This window comes from Lepus europaeus, chromosome 20, assembly GCF_033115175.1.
Source record: "Lepus europaeus isolate LE1 chromosome 20, mLepTim1.pri, whole genome shotgun sequence".
Taxonomy (NCBI): Eukaryota; Metazoa; Chordata; class Mammalia; order Lagomorpha; family Leporidae; genus Lepus; species Lepus europaeus.
In genome coordinates, this window is record NC_084846.1 from 56,823,603 (window position 1) to 56,846,896 (window position 23,294).

Genomic DNA, 23,294 nt, shown 5'->3' on the forward strand with positions numbered 1-23,294 from the left:
ATGCTATCCCTTTGTTTGAATAGCTATCCCATTTTTTTTCCCTCTTGAAAATACTCTTACCCTCACAAGCTCCTGTTAAGACTTCCTAGCCTTTAAAAACCTACCCAAGCCTCCCAGTTTCTGCAACACACTATACTACTAACCAAGTGCCTCACTGATGGTGTCGGGTAACACACGCTATCTTCCTATGATACATGTATTGTCTTTTGTGTTCTCATCAAAGGCAAGGTCCCAAGTGTCCTGCTCTATAAATGTTTGCAACCCAGTGTCTACACAGAAAGTGTAAACCCACTCAAGTTTATAATGCAGTTACTGCTTACTGAGTGTCTACTACCTCCAATCCCTTTAAGATTCGGTGAGATAAGGCCCTGCCTCCGAGAGCTCACATGAGAACCAAGACCAACTTCTCTCCAGCTAAAGGGAGAAGGTCCTGAGAAGAGATGAACCTTTACAATTGTTCTCTTTTCCCTATCACACCTCCCAGACCAGGCAAATTAAGACTTCTTCCAGGGTGTGTAGAAGACTTATTTCCTGGATTTCCTGCAGTATGGAAGAGGCAGGCCTTAAGGACTGCTGCCTGTGACACCAGCATCCCATATGAGCCCCTGTTCGAGTCCTGTCTGTACTGGATGGCCCAAGTGCTTGAGTCCCTGCCACCCACACGGGAGACCTGAATAGAGTTCCAGGCACCTGGCTTCGGTCTGGCCCAGCCCCAAATAAAATAAATAAATCTTAAAAAAAACTACTTTCTTCAGTAAACTAGCATGTTGTTTCTTACCTGTAAGTTGCTGAATTGCTCCATTTTCACACAGATCTGTGTTTACGGTCTCATCTTCTGTGCTGACCATGGCTCGCAGGAGTCGTAAACTGTAACGCATCTGGGCAAACTTGTTGCCGCGACCACCTGAGCCATGGAAACTGTTGCCATGACTAAAGAAGGGATCTGAGGCGAAAAACCAGTAATTTACTTTACATCAAGAAGCTTCAAACATTAAAGCAAAATGCTTAAAATAAAATAAGACAATATGTCAGATATCTTATAAATCTACCTCTAAGTTTAAACGGATGTCAAAATTTTGTCATATTTGTTTTAGAGAAACAAAATTTCATCTCCCTTTTTCTATTCTCAGAACAGATACATGCTTTAAGATTTTATCAAGTATATCATATCGTACATTTATATTGCAATTTGCCTCTGTTACTAAATATGTTTTTGAAATTATTCACGTTGTGGGCTGGCGCCGTGGCTCACTAGGTTAATCCTCTGCCTGTGGCACTGGCATCCCATATGGGCGCCAGGTTCTAGTCCTGGTTGCTCCTCTTCCAGTCCAGCTCTCTGCTGTGGCCTGGGAGGGCAGTGGAGGATGGCCTAGGTGCTTGGGCCCCTGCACCCGCATGGGTGACCAGGCTCCTGGCTTCAGATCGGCGTAGCTCTGGGCCGTGGTGGCCTTTTGGGGGTTGAACCAACGGAAGAGAAGACCTTTCTCTCTGTCTCTCTCTCTCACTGTCTAACCCTGTCAAATAAATAAAAAAATTATTCATGTTGTTACAAATAATCTACAACATTTATTTGAATTGTTTTCAGAATTCATTTTACAAATGAGTCACAGTTTATATGTTCATTACTACAAACTGCCACAATAAACATTCCAGTTCATATTCTCTTCTTTCCAATGAGAAGAGTTTCTCTACATGACACTAGAATTTATAGGGGATACTCACTGAAATTTTAATGAATTTGCCAATTTGTTTCCCAAAGTGACTATATGGATGTAATATATAACATTAATTGATCGTTCCCCAAACCTGTTAAACGTGAAATGGTAGTTCATTGTTATCTTAATTTATACTTCCTTGATTACCAATAAAGTTGAGTACTTTAAATGTTTTTAAAAAATAATTTGGGATTTTCTCTGTGAAGTGTCATTCCTATCCTTTCTATACTTCTCTATTTTATGAACCTGGATGCTAATCCCTTATCAGTCACAGGGTAACAAACGTCTTCCCTCAAATTATTGACTAATAGTTTATTCAGATGTCAAAGGATCTTAACAGTATTTTTAAGTTTTATAATATTCAAATGCATCAATCTTTTTTGTAAAGCTTAAGCTTGAAAGTCCTTTTAAAGAAATACTCTTTTTTAATAATATGCATTCAAAAGTTATTGTTACTGGAACTGCATTTTTTAAAAAAAAAGATTTGAGGCCGGCGCCGTGGCTCACTAGGCTAATCCTCCACCTGTGGCGCCAGCACCCCGGGTTTTAGTCCTGGTTGAGGCGCCGGATTCTGTCCCGGTTGCTCCTCTTCCAGTCCAGCTCTCTGCTGTGGTCCAGGAGGGCAGTGGAGGATGGCCCAGGTCCTTGGGTCCTGCACCTGCATGGGAGACCAGGAGGAAGCACCTGGTTCCTGGCTTTGGATCGATGCAGCACGCCGGCCGTAGCGGCCACTTGGGGAGTGAACCCAACGGAAAAGAAAGACCTTTCTCTCTCTCTCTCACTGTCTAACTCTGCCTATTTGAAAGGCAGAGTTACAGAGTGAGAGTGAGAATGAGAAAGAGAGAGAGATCTCCATCTGCTGGTTTATTCCCCAAAATGGCCACAACAGCTGGGACTGGGCCAGGTCGAAGACAGGAGCTCCACCAGGGTCTCCCATGTGGATGGCAGGGGCCTAAGTACTCTGGCCATCTTCTGCTGCTTTCCCGGGTACATTAGTGTGGAGCTGGGTTGCAAGTTGAACAGCCAGGACTCAAATGCAAGCTCACATGGGATAACTGGCTGCATCACAATGCCGGCCCCTACAGAAATATTCTGAAAACAGAGTAAGACAGCTGTGGAGTAAGGCCCTCCAGTGATCATTTCTTCATAGAAACACCAATTTGAATAACTGTACATGCACCATCTACCTTCATAAGAGCCAGGGAAAACAGGTGAGCAGTTACAGTACCTGACTTTAGCACAATGAAAAAAAAAAAATATGCAGGAAAGAATGAGTTGCCTATCTTAACTTCATCCTCAATTCCAAGCAAATTAGCAAGGGGAGAAATGCCTCCTACTTGGAAGAGGGAGAAGAAATTAACCAGGCCTTAGACTTGAAACCTAGTGCCAGGCCTTCCAAGGCGAAACAGTAGTTGGTAGAGCCCCACGGCCCCCTCCCCCAGGACAGTGTCCACAGACTGAGCCTCAGGAACCACATTCGCCTGCTGGCCAAAGGGCTGCTTCCATCACCACTCCCCCAACCTTAGGCATGCAGCGCAGCATGGAGAAAGACTCGGTCTTCTGGGAGGTAAGCCAGGAAAGTAGGCAGCTTTGCTTGGAACTGAGTGTGAGGCTGATGAAAACCAACTCTTGGCTGGCGCCGTAGCTTAACAGGCTAATCCTCCGCCTTGCGGCGCTGGCACACCGGGTTCTAGTCCCGGTTGGGGTGCCGGATTCTATCCCGGTTGCTCCTCTTCCAGGCCAGCTCTCTGCTATGGCCCGGGAGTGCAGTGGAGGATGGCCCAAGTCCTTGGGCCCTGCACCCGCATGGGAGACCGGGAGAAGCACCTGGCTCCTGGCTTCGGATCAACGAGATGCGCCGGCCGCGGCGGCCATTGGAGGGTGAACCAACGGCAAAAAGGAAGACCTTTCTCTCTGTCTTTCTCTCTCTCACTATCCACTCTGCCTGTCAAAAAATAAATAAATAAATAAATAAATAAAAGAAAAAGAAAAAGAAAACCAACTCTAGGTGTATCCTAACAGCCCTAATCCTCAGGCCAATGGCCAGACCTGTAGATGAAGACCCTGGACCAATGTGATGTCAGGCAGAGAGACCTGCTGCTCTAATCCAAGGAAGCTGTATTCCAACCAGCACCACCTGTGGCTCAGACCGTAAGTTCACCACAAGAACAGTCAGGCCACAGAAGCATGGACTTGATTCCGCTTCTGTGCTGCACTGGTCTTGGTGGGCTGAAGGTTCTGAGTGCAATCTAGTGTTGCAGTGGTGGTGGTCACAGGACTGTATAATCTATCCTTCCCCTAGGCCCAGGCAACACAACATACCGATAGTCAGTATCTGCTTTGGGGAAGATGAGGAAGGTGGGTACCAAGTTATAACACAGGATCCTAGATGTCCCATTCACTGTGTGGCCCAGTGACAGGCAGTATCCACTAGGTAATGACCATAGGCTGTGATTGTGGATGGTGAATCCAGGCCTGTCTTGGTCCACAGAAAAGGCTTGTGGGGATGCACTGCCCGTGTTAGTAACTTCCCCAGTCTATCGTGAGCAAAAGACCGACTGTTGATTTGGGACAATCCTGGACTTGGAGCATCCTTTCTTGCTGAAACAAGGATGATGGCAGGCTTAGAGAAAATAAGGAGCCTGCTTAGAGCCTCTGGAAGGATTCTAAGGAACACACAAAGCCATATTATTGAGACAGAGCACCTAATCCTTCCATTTGCAGACATTGTTGTATGCTAACAAGCATCAGGAACATTGAAGGGACCATGATCTCACCTAATGAACAAACTAATGTGGCAGACACTGATGATAAACCAATTAATATGTGTGTACACTTAGAGAATTTTAAATAGTCAATGAACTTCAAGAAAACACAGATAAACAATTCATTACTTTGACAGAGATTAAAGTGTTGAAAAAAATCAAATATAAATCCTTGAGTGGAAAGCTACACAAAAGGAAATGAAAAGTACAATACTTTAGCAGAACAGATCATTAGCAGAACAGACCAAACAGAAGAAAGAAGCAGCTAAGTTGAAGACAGAGCTATTTTGAAAATAGCTCAGGGCTGGCGCTGCTGGCTTTGGATCAGTGCAGCTCTGGCCTGCAGCCATCTGGGGGGTGGACCAGCAGATGGAAGACCTCTCTCTGTCTCTATCTCTCCCTGTAACTCTGTCTTTATCTCTCTCTATAACTCTATCTTTCAAATAAATAAAATAAATCTTAAAAAAGAGAGAGAAAGACAATCTGCAGGTATAGGAAGGTCAAAAGTCTGATTCAACTCAACACAGCCTGCTTCAACATACATTATAATCAAGCTCTCAAAAGTTGAAAACAGACAGCCGGCGCCGTGGCTCAACAGGCTAATCCTCCGCCTAGCGGCGCTGGCACACCGGATTCTAGTCCCGGTCGGGGCGCCGGATTCTGTCCCGGTTGCCCCTCTTCCAGGCCAGCTCTCTGCTGTGGCCAGGGAGTACAGTGGAGGATGGCTCAAGTGGTTGGGTCCTGCACCCCATGGGAGACCAGGATAAGCAACTGGCTCCTGCCTTCAGAACAGCGCAGTGCGCCGGCCATAGCGCGCCAGCTGCGGCGGCCATTGGAGGGTGAACCAACGGTAAAGGAAGACCTTTCTCTCTGTCTCTCTCTCTCACTGTCCACTCTGCCTGTCAAAAAGTTAAAAAAAAAAAAAAAAGTTGAACACAGAGAGGATTCTCAAAGAAACAGGTAGAAAAGCGATAATATATAAGGATGTTACAGTTTGCCTGACTGGAACTAAGAAACTAATTAAAAATAACAACATAACTATCAAAAGATAGTCAACACAGAAAGATGCAAAGTAGGACATCAAAAATTCAAAATGTGAGGCCGGCGCCGTGGCTTAATAGGCTAATCCTCCGCCTTGCGGCGCCGGCACACCGGGTTCTAGTCCCGGTTGGGGCGCCGGATTCTATCCCGGTTGCCCCTCTTCCAGGCCAGCTCTCTGCTATGGCCCGGGAAGGCAGTGGAGGATGGCCCAAGTACTTGGGCCCTGCACCCGCACGGGAGACCAGGAGAAGCACCTGGCTCCTGGCTTCGGATCAGCGAGATGCGCCGGCCGCAGCGGCCATTGGAGGGTGAACCAACGGCAAAAAGGAAGACCTTTCTCTCTGTCTCTCTCTCACTATCCATTCTGCCTGTCAAAAATAAATAAATAAATAAATAAAAATTAAAAAAAAAAATTCAAAATGTGGGTAGAAATGCAGTGCAAGTGCAGAGATTTTTACTAGTGTTTTTAAAAGGATTTGTTTTTTTATTTTGAAAGGTAGAGTGACAGAGAAGGGAAAGAGAGAAAGAGGAGATGGGAGGGGAAAAGAAGAGAGGAGCAGTCGAATCTTCTATCTGCTGCTTCCTTCCACAGATGGCTGCAACAGTTAGGTTTGGGCCAGGCCAAAGCCAGAAGCCAGGAACTCCATCTGGATCTCCTATGAGGGTGGCAGGGGCAAAAGTACTTGGGCCAGAATCTGCTGTTTCTCAGGCACCTTAGCTGGGAGCTGGATCAGAAGTGGGGTTGCCAGGATCCAAATCAGCACTCTGATATGGGATGAAGGCAATTCAAACAGCAGCCTTCCCTGATACCTTACAGAACTGCTCTCTCATTATTTTTTAATCTTTCTTTTTTGTGGTTGTTTCCTATTTTTATGACAAATGATGAATTGTTATCATTTCAAATAGTTTGTTAGAATCAAAACACTCTACTAAAGAAAATCACTTAACTACAAAGGGTTGTAAGAGGGGGAGAAAACAAGCAAGCAAAGAAGGGAGAGGGGATTAAGTAATGAAATGTTGGTAGTAAGACTCTACCTGCAATAATTTTCTTAAATAAAAATGGATCAAATTCTCTAATTAAAAGGTATAGAGTGACTGAAGTTTTTTGAAGACCCAACTACCCAACTATATACTGTTTACAGGAAATCACTTCATCTCTAAGGACACACGTAGACTGAAAGTAAAGGAAAAAGATATTCCATAAAAATGGAATTCAAAACAAAGTAGGAGTAGAAATGCCTATATCAGATGATGTAGAATTAAATAAAAACAAGACAAACAATGAAGGTCATTATAAAAAGAGGTGAATTCACCAAAAGTAATATTTATAAATACATATACATACCAGATTATGTAATTACAAAACAATATTAATAGACCTAAAGGAAGAAATAGACTCCAATACAATAAAAAGGACTTTTAACAACCCACTTTTATATATGGATAGATATTTCACACAGAAAATTAACACAGATCACGATTAAACTGAGTCCTAGACCAAATGGACCTAACAGCTTCTACAGAACATTTCGTCCATTAGCTGCAGAATGCAAATTCTCCTCTTCTCACAGCACGTGCAATATTATCCAAGACAGACCACATGGTAGGCCATAAAACAAGTTTCAACAAAGTTTTAAAAGGGGCCAGCACCGTGGCTAACTTGGTTGATCCTCTGCCTGCGGCGCCAGCATCCCATATGGGTGCTGGGTTCTAGTCCCGGTTGCTTCTCTTCCAGTCCAGCTCTCTGCTGGGGCCCAGGAAGGCAGTGGAGGATGGCCCAGGTGCTTGGGCCCCTGAACCCGCATGGGAGAATAGGAGGAAGCTCCTGGCTCCTGGCTTCGGATTGGTGCAACGCCGGCCGTGGCAGCCATTTGGGGGGGTGAACCAACAGAAGGAAGCCCTTTCTCTCTGTCTCTCTCTCTCACTGTCTATAACTCTATCTGTCAAATAAAAAAAAATTTTGAAATTTTACCAAGTATCTTTTCTGACCACAATGCAATAAAACTAGAAATCAATAGTAAGAAAGACTTTGGAAACTTGGAAATCTATGGAAAGTAACCAACTCCTGAAGAAAAAATGGATCAAGGAGGAAATCAAAAAAATTTAAAAATTTCTTTGAACAAGTTAAAATGGAGATACATCATACCAAAATCCACTGAATACAGCAAAAATAGTATTAAGATGGAAATTTACAGCAATCAAGGCCTACATTTTGAAAGCAGAAAAATATCAACTAAACAACCTATTGTTGCACTACAAAGAGTTAGAAAAACAAGAACAAATCAAACTCCAAATTAGTAAAAAAAAAAAAAAATTATAAAGATCAGGGGGTTGGCACTGTGGCATAGTAGGCTAAGCCTCTGCCTGCAAGCCGGCATCCCATATGAGTGCTGGTTCATGTCCCGGCTACTCTTCTTCAATCCAGCTCTCTGCTAATGGCCTGGGAAAGCAGTAAAAGGTAGCCCAAGTGCTTGGGTCCCTGCACCTACTTGAGAGACCTGGAAGAAGCTCCTGGCTCCTGACTGGCCTGGCTCCAATTGCGGCTGTTTGGGGAGTGGACCAGCAGATTCAAGACCTTTCCTCTCTGTCTGTAAGTCTACCTCTCAAATAAATAAATAAAATGTTTTTTAAAAAGTCCATTAAATTTGTTAAAAATTAACTAAAAATTAAAAAGATCAGAGAAGACTGAATGAAACAGACTTAAAAATACAAGATTAATGAAATGAAGAGTGGTTTCTCCAAAAAGAAAGAAAATTAACAAATCCTTTGTTATGCTAAGAAATAAAAGAAGACTCAAAGACTCAAAAAAAAAAAAAGAGCAATGAGAAGGGAGGCATTACAAATGACACCATCAAAAATACAAATGGCCATGAGAAGCTATTATGAACAACTATATGCTAACACATCTGATAATCTAGAAGAAATTGACAAATTCCTGGATATTACTCTGCACCTTACCAAGAATGAATCATGCTGGGGCTGGCATTGTGGCATAGCAGGGAAAGCTCTTGCCTGTAGTGCCAGCATCCCATGGGGTGCTGATTCAAGTCCCAGCTGCTCTACTTTTTTTTTTTTTTTTTTAAATTGACAGGCAGAGTTAGACAGTGCGAGAGAGGTCTTCCTTCCATTGGTTCACCCCACAAATGGCTGCCACGGCTGACGCTGCGCCGATCCGAAGCCAGGAGCCAGGTGCTTCCTCCTGGTCTCCCATGTGGGTGCAGGGCCCAAGCACTTGGGCCATCCTCCACTGCCTTCCTGGGCCCCGGCAGAGAGCTGGACTGGAAGAGGAGCAACCGGGACTAGAACCCAGCACCCATATGGGATGCTGACACTGCAGGTGGAGGATTAACCAAGTGAGCCACAGCGCTGGCCCCCAGCTGCTCTACTTCTGATCCAGTTCTCTGCTATGACCTGGGAAAGCAGTAGAGGATGGCTCAAGTCCTTGGGCCCCTGCACCTGTATGGAGAGACCTGGAAGAAGCTCCTAGCTCCTGGCTTTGGATCTGCCTAGCTCTGGCCATTTGGGGAGTGAACCAGCAAATGGAAGACTTCTCTCTCTCTGCCTCTATCTCTCTATAAGTCTTTCAAAAAAATCTTTAAAAAATGGAAAAAAGGACGAATCATAATAAAAAACCTGAGGAGACCAACAATGAGTAAGGAGACTGACTCTGTAATAAAAGGTTTCCTATCAAAGACAAGACTAGGATCAGCTCCTTCACTGCTGAGTCCTACCAATGCAAGAATTAATATTAGTTATCTGGGAAAAATATTAGTTGTCAAATTACTCCAAAAAATTGAAGAGGATGGAATCCTTCCAAACTCATTCCACAAGGCCAGCATCACCATGATATCAAAAACAGAGGATACAACATAACAAAAAAATGACACACCATTATCTCTGCTGAACACAGGACAAAAATACTCAACAAAATATTAACAAACCAAATCCAATAGCACATTAAAGAGTTTGTTCACCATGATGAAGTGGGAGTTATCCCAGAGAAGCAATACTCCAGCATACACAAATCAAGCAAGCGTGATAAAGCACCCTCACCAGAATGGAGGAGAAAGTCACAGGATCATTCAAGTACATGCAGTGAGTCATTTGCTAAAATTCAACATTGTCTCATGACAGAAATTCCGAACAAATTAGGCACAGAAGGAATGTACCAAAACATAATAAAGGCCACTTACGAGGGTGCTTCCAAAGTGTTCATGGAAAACACAATTAAAAGATTTTGGTGAAGGGCTGGCGCCGTGGCTTAACAGGCTAATCCTCCGCCTCGCAGCGCCGGCACACCGGGTTCTAGTCCCGGTCAGGGCGCCGGATTCTATCCTGGTTGCCCCTCTTCCAGGCCAGCTCTCTGCTATGGCCCGGGAAGGCAGTGGAGGATGGCCCAAGTGCTTGGGCCCTGCACCCCATGGGAGACCAGGAGAAGCACCTGGCTCCTGGCTTCGGATCAGCGAGATGCAGCGGCCATTGGAGGGTGAGCCAACGGCAAAAAGGAAGACCTTTCTCTCTGTCTCTCTCTCACTATCCACTCTGCCTGTCAAAAAAAAAAAAAAAAAAAAAAAAAAAAAAAAGATTTTGGTGAAGAAAAAAAAATGAAATCCATGTATGCTTTCTAAGAATTAAAATATTAGGGCCAGCACTGTGGCATAGCAGACAAAGCCGCCACCTACAGTGCCGGTATCCCATATGGATGCTGGTTCCCGGCTGCTCCACTTCTGATTCAGCTCTCTGCTATGGCCTGGGAAAGCAGTAGAAGATGGCCCAAGTCCTTGGGCCCCTGCACCCTGCATGGGAGACCCAGAGGAAGCTCCTGGCTCCTGGCTTTGGATCGGTACAGCTCTGGCCATTGCAGCCAACTGAGGAATGAACCAGTGGATGGAAGACCTCTCTCTCTCTGCCTTTCTTCTTTCTGTGTAACTCAAACTTTCAAATAAATAAATAAATCTTTAAAAAATAAAATAAAATCTTGCGGCGCCGGCACACTGGGTTCTAGTCCCGGTTCGGGTGCCGGATTCTGTCCTGGTTGCCCCTCTTCCAGGCCAGCTCTCTGCTGTGGCCCGGGAGTGCAGTGGAGGATGGCCCAAGTGCTTGGGCCCTGCACCCCATGGGAGACCAGGAGAAGCACCTGGCTCCTGCCATCGGATCAGCGCGGTAGGCTGGCTGCGGCGGCCATTGGAGGGTGAACCAACGGCAAAAGGAAGACCTTTCTCTCTGTCTCTCTCTCTCACTGTCCACTCTGCCTGTCAAAAAAATAAAAATAAAAATAAAATAAATAAAATAAAATATTAATACATATTGGGACTTTGCCAATTTGGTAAGCTACATAAGAAGTAATCACTTCTGGCTAGAGATGTAGATTTTAAGCTCCAAGAAGTAAGGATTTTTTTATTATTTCTGAAATTTATTTTTAAAAATTATCTTTTCCCATTTATTTGAAAAGGAGAGAGGGAGGGAGTGAGAGTAGAACACAGAAATAGTACAAGAGATAGAGAGGGAGATAGAGAGAGAGAAAGAGAAAATGAATCAGAGAAAGATCTCCCATCTGCTGATTCACTTTACAAAGCCAGGGCTGAGTCAGACCAAATCCAGGACACCAGAATTCAGTCCAGGTCTCCAACACGAGTGGCAGGTTGCCAACTACTTGAGCCATCCTCTGCTGTTTCCCAGGGTACACCTTAGCAAGACCCTGGATAGGAAGTGGAGGGGCCAGGACTTGAGGTTTAATTACAGTGCCAAATTTCTGTCACAGACTTTTATTTATTTTCAGCAGTTAAAATAAAATAGTAGCTAGTACCTAGTAGGCATTCAATAAACATTTGAAGGAATGAATTAAAATATTATCAGGATTTATCTCCTTCCTAAATATAATTTCTGGATAGTAATACTAAAGTATAAATCAAATCATGTGTATGATTTCTTTTGGTTGTATATCAACGATAGTTACATTTTCAGAAGTCTCGCTCTAAATGAAATCTCAGTGCTTTTTCTTAAAACATAGAGATACAGTAAATGGAAAGCAAATCTATATGTTTTTATTTCTCTTCATCTTAATAGACTTCAGTTTTTTTCTACACACATATATGAAAGTTGAGATATGTGAGGGCCACTCACCTTCGCTTTTACACCACTGTAGAAATGCAAGAACTCGAGCATTTCCCTGGCATGACATGTAGTCTTCTATCAATAAAGGAGCCACCGAGGACAAAGTGGCGATTGCATGCAGTTGCAATTCTTCATGCTGTGCCAGAGACCATTCAATTATTTTATGTCTCTCAGGCTTTTTCACATAGGTAAACAAAGCCAAAACAACTTTGCCCTCAATTAATAGCTATAAAAATAAAGCAAAAGACACTTTGTTAGAAACATAATAACTTTAATCCAAAAAATTTAAAGAAATAGTTCCAATTTAATGTTTTATTGATGATAATTTCAAATATTTCCTTCACCAATCTACAATATCAAAGAACACAAAAACTAAAAAGACAAAAACAAAACAGAACTCAATAGTACATCAGTTGGCTACGAGCCCCTTTTCTGAGTTATGAACTCTCTAGCTGATAATATAAAATGTGTATTGTTTTTAGATATGCTATATATATATATGCACATATATATATTATAGCTTACGCTTATGATGAAACCATAGTAGAATATTTTAGCAAACAAACTTGTTGGCATTTCTTTCCTCATCCTCTCTTTCAAAGGAAATATATATATATATATATTTTTTTTTTTTTTGACAGGTAGAGTGACAGTAAGAGAGACAGAGAGAAAGGTCTTCCTTCCCTTGGTTCACCCCCCAAATGGCCGCTACGGCCGGCGCTGCGCCGATCCAAAGCCAGAAGCCAGGTCCTTCCTCCTGGTCTCCCATGCAGGTGCAGGAGCCAAGCACTTGGGCCATCCTCCACTGCCTTCCTGGGCCCCAGCAGAGAGCTGAACTGGAAGAGGAGCAACCAGGACTAGAATCCGGTGCCTACATCGGATGCTGGTGCCGCAGGCGGGGGATTAACCAAGTGAGCCATGGCACCGGTCCCAAAGGAAATATTTTTTAAAAGATTTATTTTCTTATTTGGAAGTCAGAGTTACGGAGACAGAGGGAGAGAAAGCAAGAGAGTGATCTTCCCTCTGCTGGCTCACCCCCAAGATGGCCACAACGGCCCGGGCTGGGCCAGGTGGAGGCCAGGAGCTTTATCCAGGCGTCCGGTCTCCCACATGGGTGCAGGGCCCAAACACAGGCCTCCGCTGCTTTGCCTAGTGCATCAGCAGGGAGATGGATAGGAAGTGGAGCAGTGGAGACATGAACCTGCTCCCATGTGGGATGCTGGAGCTGCAGGCAGAGGCTTTACCTGCTATGCCACAGCAGTGGCCCCTGAGAGGAAATATTTCTTTTCTTTTCTTTTTTTTTTTTTAAATTTTTGACAGGCAGAGTGGACAGTGAGAGAGAGACAGAGAGAAAGGTCTTCCTTTTGCCGTTGGTTCACCCTCCAATGGCCGCCGCGGTAGTGCGTTGCGGCCGGCGCACCGCGCTGTTCCGAAGGCAGGAGCCAGGTGCTTCTCCTGGTCTCCCATGGGGTGCAGAGCCCAAACACTTGGGCCGTCCTCCACTGCACTCCCTGGCCACAGCAGAGAGCTGGCCTGGAAGAGGGGCAACCGGGACAGGATCGGTGCCCTGACCGGGACTAGAACCCGGTGTGCCGGCGCCACAAGGCGGAGGATTAGCCTGTTGAGCCATGGCGCCGGCCAAATATTTCAAAGACTCAGTTGTGCATTATTAAAAAAAAATTTGAAGTGATGACTACAGTCAATATTTAACTTCTGAAAATACTCTATCAAATGAATGCCACTCAGGTCACAAGCCATGTTACACATCTAGTGCGGAAAAATTGTACTGAATCTATAATTTCAATGCAAATAAAATAAAAAATGCAGTTATTATAAAATGACAACAGAACTATCATCACAGTTGGTTCTGATACATATTTACAGTTTTCTGGAGTATAAAACACTTGATGCTATTTTCTATTTAATTTTCTTTTATTTCGGTGTTAATCTATAAAGACTTTTTTCACAATACTGATTTTTAATTTTTGTAAATTCTCCACAAGTCCATATGGAAAGAATGTCAGACTTAGAGCAGAGAAAACAGGAATAAGAAAAACTACCAGTTGTGGCATTTATAGGAAGAAAGTGGATAATGTTTTTGATATACCCTGTGAGCTACAAATAATAGCATACATGTTCTTTATCATCACTATTATTGGCCACAAATGTACAACATGCACAGAAAGTGCTTCACCAAGTTCACCACAATCTTTGTGCTGTTTTACTCTGTTGGCTATAAAGTGTCCAATCAACTAAAATTGTTTTTTAAAGTGGAAAGTTTATTGTTTCTTTGTGTCTCATTTTAATAGCTGTATAATACCATACTGGAATAATAAAACATTTTATGGAATGATTTTCTCTTTGGCATTTTAGAAAACATATTTAAATTCTATTTAGTATCTATTTTGACACAAACATTAAAGTCATAACTGTAAAGACAATTTCTCATTTTCTGAGTATTTAAAAATACATACACATACCTCTAAATGGCATTATTAAGAAAATGTTGAGCTCATTTAAATACTCACAATAATCCCACGAGGTAAGTTATTAGTCTCATGTGTAAACTGAGCTATTTGGGATTTAGAGAAACTAAACCTACTCAAGATCATAAGCTATCAAGTAACAGCACTGGGATTCCAGCTGACAAAAACCTTATCTTCTACGTTATCTTCCTATTATCAGTAATGAGTTGATAGATAGATTCCCGCTTCTTTTTTATGGGAGGCAACTGGAGCGTGGAAGACTTTTAGGACTAAAAGGAAATTGCACTCTATGCAACAAGCAATGAAACAAATGAAACTGCTAGTGATACAGCTTCTCTCACTTTATAGTTTACAGAACCTTCATCTCAGTCTCACAAGAGGCCTGTCAACTGGGCAGAAGTATTAAAGTCTTTCTTTTACAGATGGTGAAACTGAGCTTCAGAGAGTTTATGTGAGTTTTCCAAGGCCATACAACTAGTAGGCGATAAGCCAGAAGTGAAATTCAGTCCCAGCATTCTTCAAATTACATCATGTTGCTAGATTGGTATTAAATGTATTAAAGTAAGTGCAAGAATCATAAAAAAATATTAACAGTGCTAGGTTTGCATGGAGAAAAAGCAGATTCATAAGGGATTGAGATCGGTAGTGCAAAGGTTAACAGTTTCCTTCAACATTATATCATTCCTGTTGTTATGGTCAGAGAAAGATTATAGGTTGCATGTGCCTGTATGGAACTCCTTTTATGTTTTCTTATTCAGGAGTTCTAAATATGTTAATAAATCTCTTAGGTTCTATTGTTTTTCACTGATTTAAATTGAGGTACTTCATTGCTTATTAGCAGATAAGCAAAAAAAAAAAAAATTTTCAAAGCTAAAATGCAGGCCAGTAAGAATTTGTTACTTTTTATGGTACCTATAAGGTCAATGAAAGATATGCAACCATGATTTAAAAAATATATATATTATACTACATATTTTAAATATACTACACAATTTTATACTACATATTTTAAATATACTACATATACTACATAATTTTAAATGAATTCTTTTCTTTCAATTACTCTTTACCTGGACAGTAGGTAAATCTTTACATAAAATCACAATTATATTAAACAGCAATTTCTTCAACTCAAAATCTTCATAGAAATTTGCAAGTTTAAGACCTTTTACCAAAGGATTTTGACTTTTAACTGTGAAAGAAAGAAAAAAAAAGAGTAAAATGAAAGCTAGATTATACACAAGGCTTATTGATACAAGTTTTAAGTTTTATGGTTTTTATACCTTCATTAAAGGTTGCAAATAATATCAAATCCTTGGTAAAGCCAGTTTCCTGATATAAACAAAATGAACAAAGAGATGAATTAGAAGTTAAGATACAGACTTCAACACTCATATTTACCAGCTGTTTAAACGGCCTTATTAAAATCCCCTATTGTCATTCATTTGAATTTCTAAAGTGCTAATAATAATGAAATAAAAGTAAGAAAATAAATGTATACCGGCAGACAGACTTGCACTTTATTTAATTTTAAACTTATTTCTACAGGTCCTAAGAAATATTTTACATTATTCTAGAGTATTTTACAAGATACCATGTAAAATGTAGCAGGAATCCCAAATGGTTTTTAACCCCAGAGTAGGGTTGTTAGAACACAAAGTGATCCCTTGGCTTGAAGTATCAGGGGACAGGGGTGACCACAACCACTAGAGAGTAGGGGAGAAATCCCATAAAGGAGAAAGAGAGAGGGAACTCCAAATTCTGTGTATAAACTCTTCCCCAGTCTCTGGCGGATGCCTGACCCACGTGTGCAGCGAATACTCAACCATAAGGCTAAGATGGATACTAGATGAGGCAAGAGGGACTGAACTAAGATTTAAACTGCCACAGGGCTGACTGGCAAGTTAAATGCCTAGTAATCACAATATACAAAAGGCTCTTCAGAGGGGTCTACCAGACCCACAGTAAGGGTGCTCACAATGAACAGAATGACAGGAACTGTCAGCAGACAAATGGAAACTGTAAAAGGCACACAAAAAAGCATTTCCAAAACTGAAAAACATCAATCTGAACCAAAGGCACTAGATGGGATTAACAGCAGAATGGGGATGACTGAAGATTAGACTTAATGAATTTAAATATGTAGTAATTCCAATACTCATTTTGAAGAATACAGAGAAAATGATTGAAAAAAGTGAACAGAGCCTCAGAAACAATATCAAAAAGTCAGGCACATAATCAGAGTCTCATAATAAGAAGGGAAAACTAAGGGTCTAAGCGGCAGGCACTGTGGTGCAGTGGGCTATCACAACGGTTTGCAATGCTGGCATCTTGTATCTGAGTGCTTTTCCAGCTCTCCATCCGGCTTCCTGCTAATCCCCCGGGAAGGCAGTGGATGGTGGGTCCAGAACTTGGGGCCCTGCACCCTTGTGGGAGACCAGGAAGAAGGAGTTTCTGCCTCCTGGCTTCAGCCTGGCTTCGACCAGATGGTTGTCAGCATTTGGGGAGTGAACCAATGGCTGGAAGATTTCTTTCTCCCTCCCTGTCCTTTCTCCTCTCTTTCCATCTCTATTATTTTTAAATAATATATACATAAAGAAATCTTAAGGGACTAATGCTGTGGTGTAGCGGGTAAAGCTGCCACCTGCATTGCTGGCAACCCATGTGGACACCGGTTCAAGACCCAGCTGCTCCACTTCCAATCTAGCTCTCTACTATGGCTTGGGAAGGCAGTGGAAGATGGCCCAAGTCCTTGGGCCCCTGCACCCATGTGGGAGACCCAGAAGAAGCTCCTGGCTCCTGGCTTCAGATCAGCGCAGCTCTGGCTGTTGCAGCCATTTGGTGAGTGAACCAGTGGATGGAAGGCCTCCCTCTCTCTCTCTCTCTCTCTCTCTCTCTCTCTGCCTCTTTGTAACTCTGCCTTTCAAATAAAATAAAATAAAATAAATAAAATCTTAAAAAAAATAGGGCCAAAAGGATACTTGAAGAAATAATGGCCAAAAATACTACAAATTTGGTTGGTGACTTAAATTTATATATTGAAGAAGGTCCATGAATCCTAAACAGCATAAAGATAAAAGAGATCACACTTTGGCACAAGTAGTAAAACTGCTCAAAATTGAAGACAGAGTAAAAATCTTGAAAAAAACCAAAGGATTTCTGAATGTGAGCCATTCTAACCGGGGTGAGGTGAAACCTCATTGTGGTTTTGATTTGCATTTCCCTGATGGCTAGTGATCTTGAACATTTTTTCATGTGTCTGTTGGCCATTTGGATTTCCTCTTTTGAAAAATGTCTATTGAGGTCCTTGGCCCATCTCTTAAGTGGGTTGTTTGCTTTGATGTTGTGGAGTTTCTTGATTTCTTTGTAGGTTCTGGTTATCAACCCTTTATCTGTTGCGTAGTATGCAAATATTTTTTCCCATTCTGTCGGTTGCCTCTTCACTTTCCTGACTGTTTCTTTTGAAGTACAGAAACTTCTCAATTTGATGCAATCCCAAATGTTAATTTTTGCTTTGACTGCCTGTGCTTCTGGGGTCTTTTCCAAGAAGTCTTTGCCGGTAGCTATATCTTGCAGGGTTTCTCCAATGCTCTCTAATAATTTGATGGTGTCGGGTCATAGATTTAAGTCTTTAATCCATGTTGAGCGAATTTTTGTGTAAGGTGAAAGGTAGGGGTCTTGCTTCATGATTCTGCATGTGGAAATCCAGTTTTCCCAGCACCATTTATTGAATAGACTATCCCTACTCCAGGGATTGGTTTTGGATCCTTGATCAAATATAAGTTGGCTGTAAATGTTTGGATTGATTTCTGTTGTTTCTATTCTGTTCCATTGGTTTATCCATCTGTTTCTGTACCAGTACCATGATGTTTTGATAACAACTGCCCTGTAGTATGTCCTGAAATCTGGTATCGTAATGCCTCCGGCTTTGTTTTTGTTGTACAAGATTGCTTTAGCTATTCGAGGTCTCCTGTGTCTCCATATGAATTTCAGCATCATTTTTTCCAGATCTGAGAAGAATGTCTTTGGTATTTTGATTGGTATTGCATTGAATGTATAAATTGCTTTTGGGAGAATGGACATTTTGATGATGTTGATTCTTCCAATCCATGAGCATGGAAGATTTTTCCATTTTTTGGTATCCTCTTCTATTTCTTTCTTTAAGGTTTTGTAATTTTCATCGTAGAGATCTTTAATGTCCTTGGTTAAGTTTATTCCAAGATATTTGATTTTTTTTGTAGCTATTGTGAATGGGATTGACCTTAGAAGTTCTTCCTCAGCCATGGCATTTCCTGTGTATACAAAGGCTGTTGATTTTTGTGCATTGATTTTTTTTTTTTGACAGGCAGAGTGGACAGTGAGAGAGAGAGACAGAGATAAAGGTCTTCCTTTGCTGTTGGTTCACCCTCCAATGGCTGCTGAGGCCGGTGCGCTGTGGTCGGCGCACTGCGCTGATCCGAAGGCAGGAGCCAGGTGCTTCTCCTGGTCTCCCATGGGGTGCAAGGCCCAAGCACTTGGGCCATTCTCCACTGCACTCCCGGGCCATAGCAGAGAGCTGGCCTGGAAGAGGGGCAACTGGGACAGAATCTGGCGCCTCGACTGGGACTAGAACCCAGTGCGCCAGTGCTGCAGGCAGAGGATTAGCCTATTGAGCTGTGGCACTGGCTTGTGCATTGATTTTATATCCTGCTACTTTGCCGAACTCTTCTATGAGTTCCAATAGTCTCTTAGTAGAGTTCTTTGAATCCCCTAAAGAATCATATCATCTGCAAAGAGGGATAGTTTGAGTTCTTCCTTCCCAATTTGTATCCCTTTAATTTCTTTTTCTTGCCTAATAGCTCTGGTGAAAACTTCCAGAACTATATTGAATAACACACATTCAGAAATCAGAAATTGAATGGCTCACATTCAGAAATCCACCAATAATAGATGCTGGAGAGGATGTGGGGAAAAAGGGACACTAACCCACTGTTGGTGGGAATGCAAACTGGTTAAGCCACTATGGAAGTCAGTCTGGAGATTCCTCAGAAACCTGAATACAACCCTACCATACAACCCAGCCATACCACTCCTTGGAATTTACCCAAAGGAAATTAAATTGGCAAACAAAAAAGCTGTCTGCACATTAATGTTTATTGCAGCTCAATTCACAATAGCTAAGACCTGGAACCAACCCAAATGCCCCTCAACAGTAGACTGGATAAAGAAATTATGGGACATGTACTCTATAGAATACTATACAGCAGTCAAAAACAATGAAATCTGGTCATTTGCTACAAGATGGAGGAATCTGGAAAACATTATGCTGAGTAAATTAAGCCAGTCACAAAGGGACAAATATCGTATGTTCTCCCTGATTGGCGACAACTAACTGAGCACCAAAGGGGAAACCTGTTGAAGTGAAATGGACACTATAAGAAACAGTGACTTGATCAGCTTTTGTCCTGACTGTTGATGTAAAATGTAATACTTTATCTATTTTAGTATTTTTTTTGTTCTAGTACTATTGGTTGAACTCTGTAATTAACACACAATTATTCTTAGGTGTTTAAATTTTAACTGAAAAGTGATCTCTGTTAAATATAAGAGTGGAAATAAGAGAGGGAGGAGATGTACAAGTTGGGACATGCTCAATCAGACTTGCCCCAAATGGTGGAGTTAGAAATGTGCCAGGGGATTCCAATACAATCCCATCAAGGTGGCATGTACCAATGCCATCTCACTAGTCCAAGTGATCAATTTCAGTTCACAACTGATCACACTGATAGGGCTAAGAGTCAAAGGGATCACACAAACAAGACTAGTGTCTGCTAATACTAACTGATAGAATCAAAAAGGGAGAGAACGATCCAATATGGGAAGCGGGAAACACAGCAGACTCATAGAAGGGCAGATGTCATAAATAGCACTCTGGCCTCAGAATCAGCCCTTAAGGCATTCGGATATGGCTGAAGAGCCCATGAGAGTATTGTAGGCATGGAAAGCCAAGACACTCTGGAAAAAAAAAAAAAAAGACCTAAATGAAAGATCTCTGCGAGTGAGATCCCAGTGGAAAGAACGGGGCCATCAAAGTAGGAGGTACCTTTCTCTGAAGGGAGGAGAGAACTTCCACTTTGACTATGACCCTGTCGGAATAAGATCGAAGTCGGCGAACTCAAAAGGCTTCCATAGCCTTGGCAACTCATGACTAGAGCCTAGGGAAATTACTGATGCCATAAACAAGAGTGTCAAATTGTTAAGTCAACAACAGGAGTCACTGTGTACTTACTTCTCATGTGGGATCTGTCCTTAATGTGTTGTCCAATGTGAAGTAATGCTATAACTAGTACTGAAACAGTAGTTTACACTTTGTGTTTCTGTGTGGGTGCAAACTGATGAAATATTTACTTAATATATACTAAATCGATCTTCTGTATATAAAGATAATTGAAAATGAATCTTGATGTGAATGGAATGGGAGAGAGAGCGGGAGATGGGGAGGTGCGAGTGGGAGGGAAATTATTGGGGGGGGGGAAGCCATTGTAATCCATAAACTGTACTTTGGAAATTTATATTTACTAAATAAAAAAAAAAAGAAAAGAACCAAAGGAAAAATTGATACATTGTAATAAGGGAAACAACAATTTAAAACAATGAATACTTCTCATAGAAACTATGGAGTCCAGAATACCATGTTTAAAGTGTTGAGAGACATTTTCTCAATGTGAAATTCTACAGTCAATGAAACCGCACATCAAGATTTAAGGTGAAGTAAGGAGCATCTACAGGCGCAGCCAGCAGATCTTCACCAGAAGCAATGCTGAAGGGAGTTCTTCAGGTGAAAGAGGGAGGCCGCTAGGTGCAAGAGAAAGCATCACGAAGGCTAAATTAGATGTAAACTAGAAAACATGAGGACAGCCCCACGTTTCTGAGGAATGTAAAGAAACCTTGACGGAGTGACAAGTGCACTGGTGACCGTTAGGACACACAACATAAGTTGGCATAACCATAAAATACATAAACATATAACAATTTAAACACCTGCCAGGCCCACCACGTCCACAGCTAAAACTAATGCAATTTGATTCATACTTACAATCATTGGTGCTCCAGGGTTTTGAGCTATAATTGTAGTGATAACTAATATATCATTTCTAAGCTGACGATCATAATGACTAAAACTTCTCATAAACAGATTCTTAAAAACTTCCTTCAAGGCCCTAGAAAGTAAAACCATATTTTAAAAACATTTCTGTGGAAGGAACGTTTGTGTATCTCCTCCAAGATTCAAATGCTGAAATCCTAACCACCCAGGTAGCTGAACTGGGAGGTGGGACCTGTGGGGGGCAATGAAGTCTTGAAGGCGGAACCCACATGAATGGGATTAGTGCCCCCATAAACAGGGCCCCAGGAGGCTCTCTCACCATCTTTCCTCCATGGGAGGAGATGAGAGGTCGGCAGTCTGTCACCCAGGACTACATCTTCACCAGAGCATAACTGTGCGGGCACCCTGATCCCAGACTGCCATCCGGTCCATGATTCTTTGTTATAATAGCCCAAACTAAAACATGTATTTCTATGGAAATACCACTGGAAGGTCTATCAACAAAATCCGACTTTTCATATTAGATGTTTTGTTTTAAGCTATTTCTAATCTCCCACATTTCCCAATCTGCTTCCCTAGTTCACTATGCATGTATCATAAAACAGTCCCACCAATGCACGTGGTCAAACTGACTGCTCTAAAATAAAGATTTAATCACGCCATCTTCCTTTTTAAACCCTCTTTTTTTTTTTTAAGATTTATTTTATTTATTTGAAAGACAGAGTTACAGAGAGAGGTAGAGACAGAGAGAGAGGTCTTCCATCCACTGCTTCATTCCCCAGATGGCCGCAATGGCTGGAGCTGTGCCAATCCGAAGCCAGCAGCCAGGAGCTTCCTCTGGGTCTCCCACGTGGGTGCAGGGGCCCAAGGACTTGGGCCATGCTCCACTGCTATCTCAGGTCACAGCAGAGAGCTGGATCGGAAGTGGAGCAGCTGGGTCTCAAACCAGCGCCCATTTAGGATGCTGGCGCTTCATGCCAGGGCATTAACCCGATGTGCCACAGTGCTGACCCCCTTTTTAAACCCTCTTAAGGGGTGACTATCTGGTGCCACAGTTAGGATGTCAGTTGGGACAACCATAGACCATATTAGAATGCCTGGTTTTGAGTCCTGACTCCATTCCTAATTCCAGTTTCCTAATGATGTGTACTCTGGGAGGCAGTAGGTGATGGCTAAAGAAGTTGGATTCCTGCCCTCCATGTCGGACACCTGGACTGAGTGCCTGACTCTCGGGCGGGCATTTGGGGAATTAAACAGCAGATGGAAATTCTGTGTCCATCTGCCTTTCAACTCAATAATTAATTTTTTTTTTTAAAAGCTTCTCTGTTCTTGGGATAAAGCCCTGCCTCCTTAACAAGGCTTATCAAGTTTTTCATGTTATGGTACCTGCTAACATTGTTAGCTTTATCTCTCACCATTCTACCTTGTTTTTTCTGCTCTCTCCATAATGAATTTCTCTTAGATTTTTGATTTTGCTAATTCTACTTTTTTTTTTTTTTTTTTGACAGGCAGAGTGGATAGTGAGAGAGAGAGAGAGACAGAGAGAAAGGTCTTCCTTTTTGCCGTTGGTTCACCCTCCAATGGCAGCCACGGCCGGCGCATCTCGCTGATCCGAAGCCAGGAGCCAGGTGCTTCTCCTGGTCTCCCATGTGGGTGCAGGGCCCAAGCACTTGGGCCATCCTCCACTGCCTTCCCGGGCCACAGCAGAGAGCTGGCCTGCAAGAGGGGCAACCGGGATAGAATCCGGCGCCCCAACTGGGACTAGAACCTGGTGTGCCGGCGCCGCTAGGCGGAGGATTAGCCTGTTAAGCCACGGTGCCGGCCACTAATTCTACTTTCACTTCTGCTTCCCCTATCTTGGGTGCTCTGTGCATGCAAAACTTTGCTGTGCTGCAAATTCCTATTTATCATTCAGGAATCAGATTAGGGTTGATCAGGAAGACTTATTAACTCTCCAAATCTGCGTCAAGTTCCTTCTACTGTAGACACTTGTTACTTTGTCTCCTAGGGCCCACATGCCAGTATCCTTATTTTACTGTAGGCATTCACTCCTCCCCAGCGTTTGGTCCTGGGAAGCTGCCCTGGGCTG

The 23,294-nt window shown here is 42.5% G+C and overlaps 1 protein-coding gene across 7 annotated transcripts in view; it reads right to left on the bottom strand.

The window, feature by feature from the left end:
- Window positions 1–23,294, bottom strand: part of CFAP69 (cilia and flagella associated protein 69) — a 66,566-nt gene that overhangs the window by 17,261 nt on the left and 26,011 nt on the right. For all 7 annotated transcript variants that reach the window (XM_062178682.1, XM_062178681.1, XM_062178684.1 and 4 more), the window contains 5 exons: window positions 21,197–21,320; window positions 15,405–15,453; window positions 15,192–15,313; window positions 11,645–11,861; window positions 779–943 (listed from right to left, as the gene is read on the bottom strand). In XM_062178682.1, the coding sequence (XP_062034666.1) occupies window positions 779–943; window positions 11,645–11,861; window positions 15,192–15,313; window positions 15,405–15,453; window positions 21,197–21,320 (677 nt within the window). The remainder of the gene's footprint in view (window positions 1–778; window positions 944–11,644; window positions 11,862–15,191; window positions 15,314–15,404; window positions 15,454–21,196; window positions 21,321–23,294) is intronic.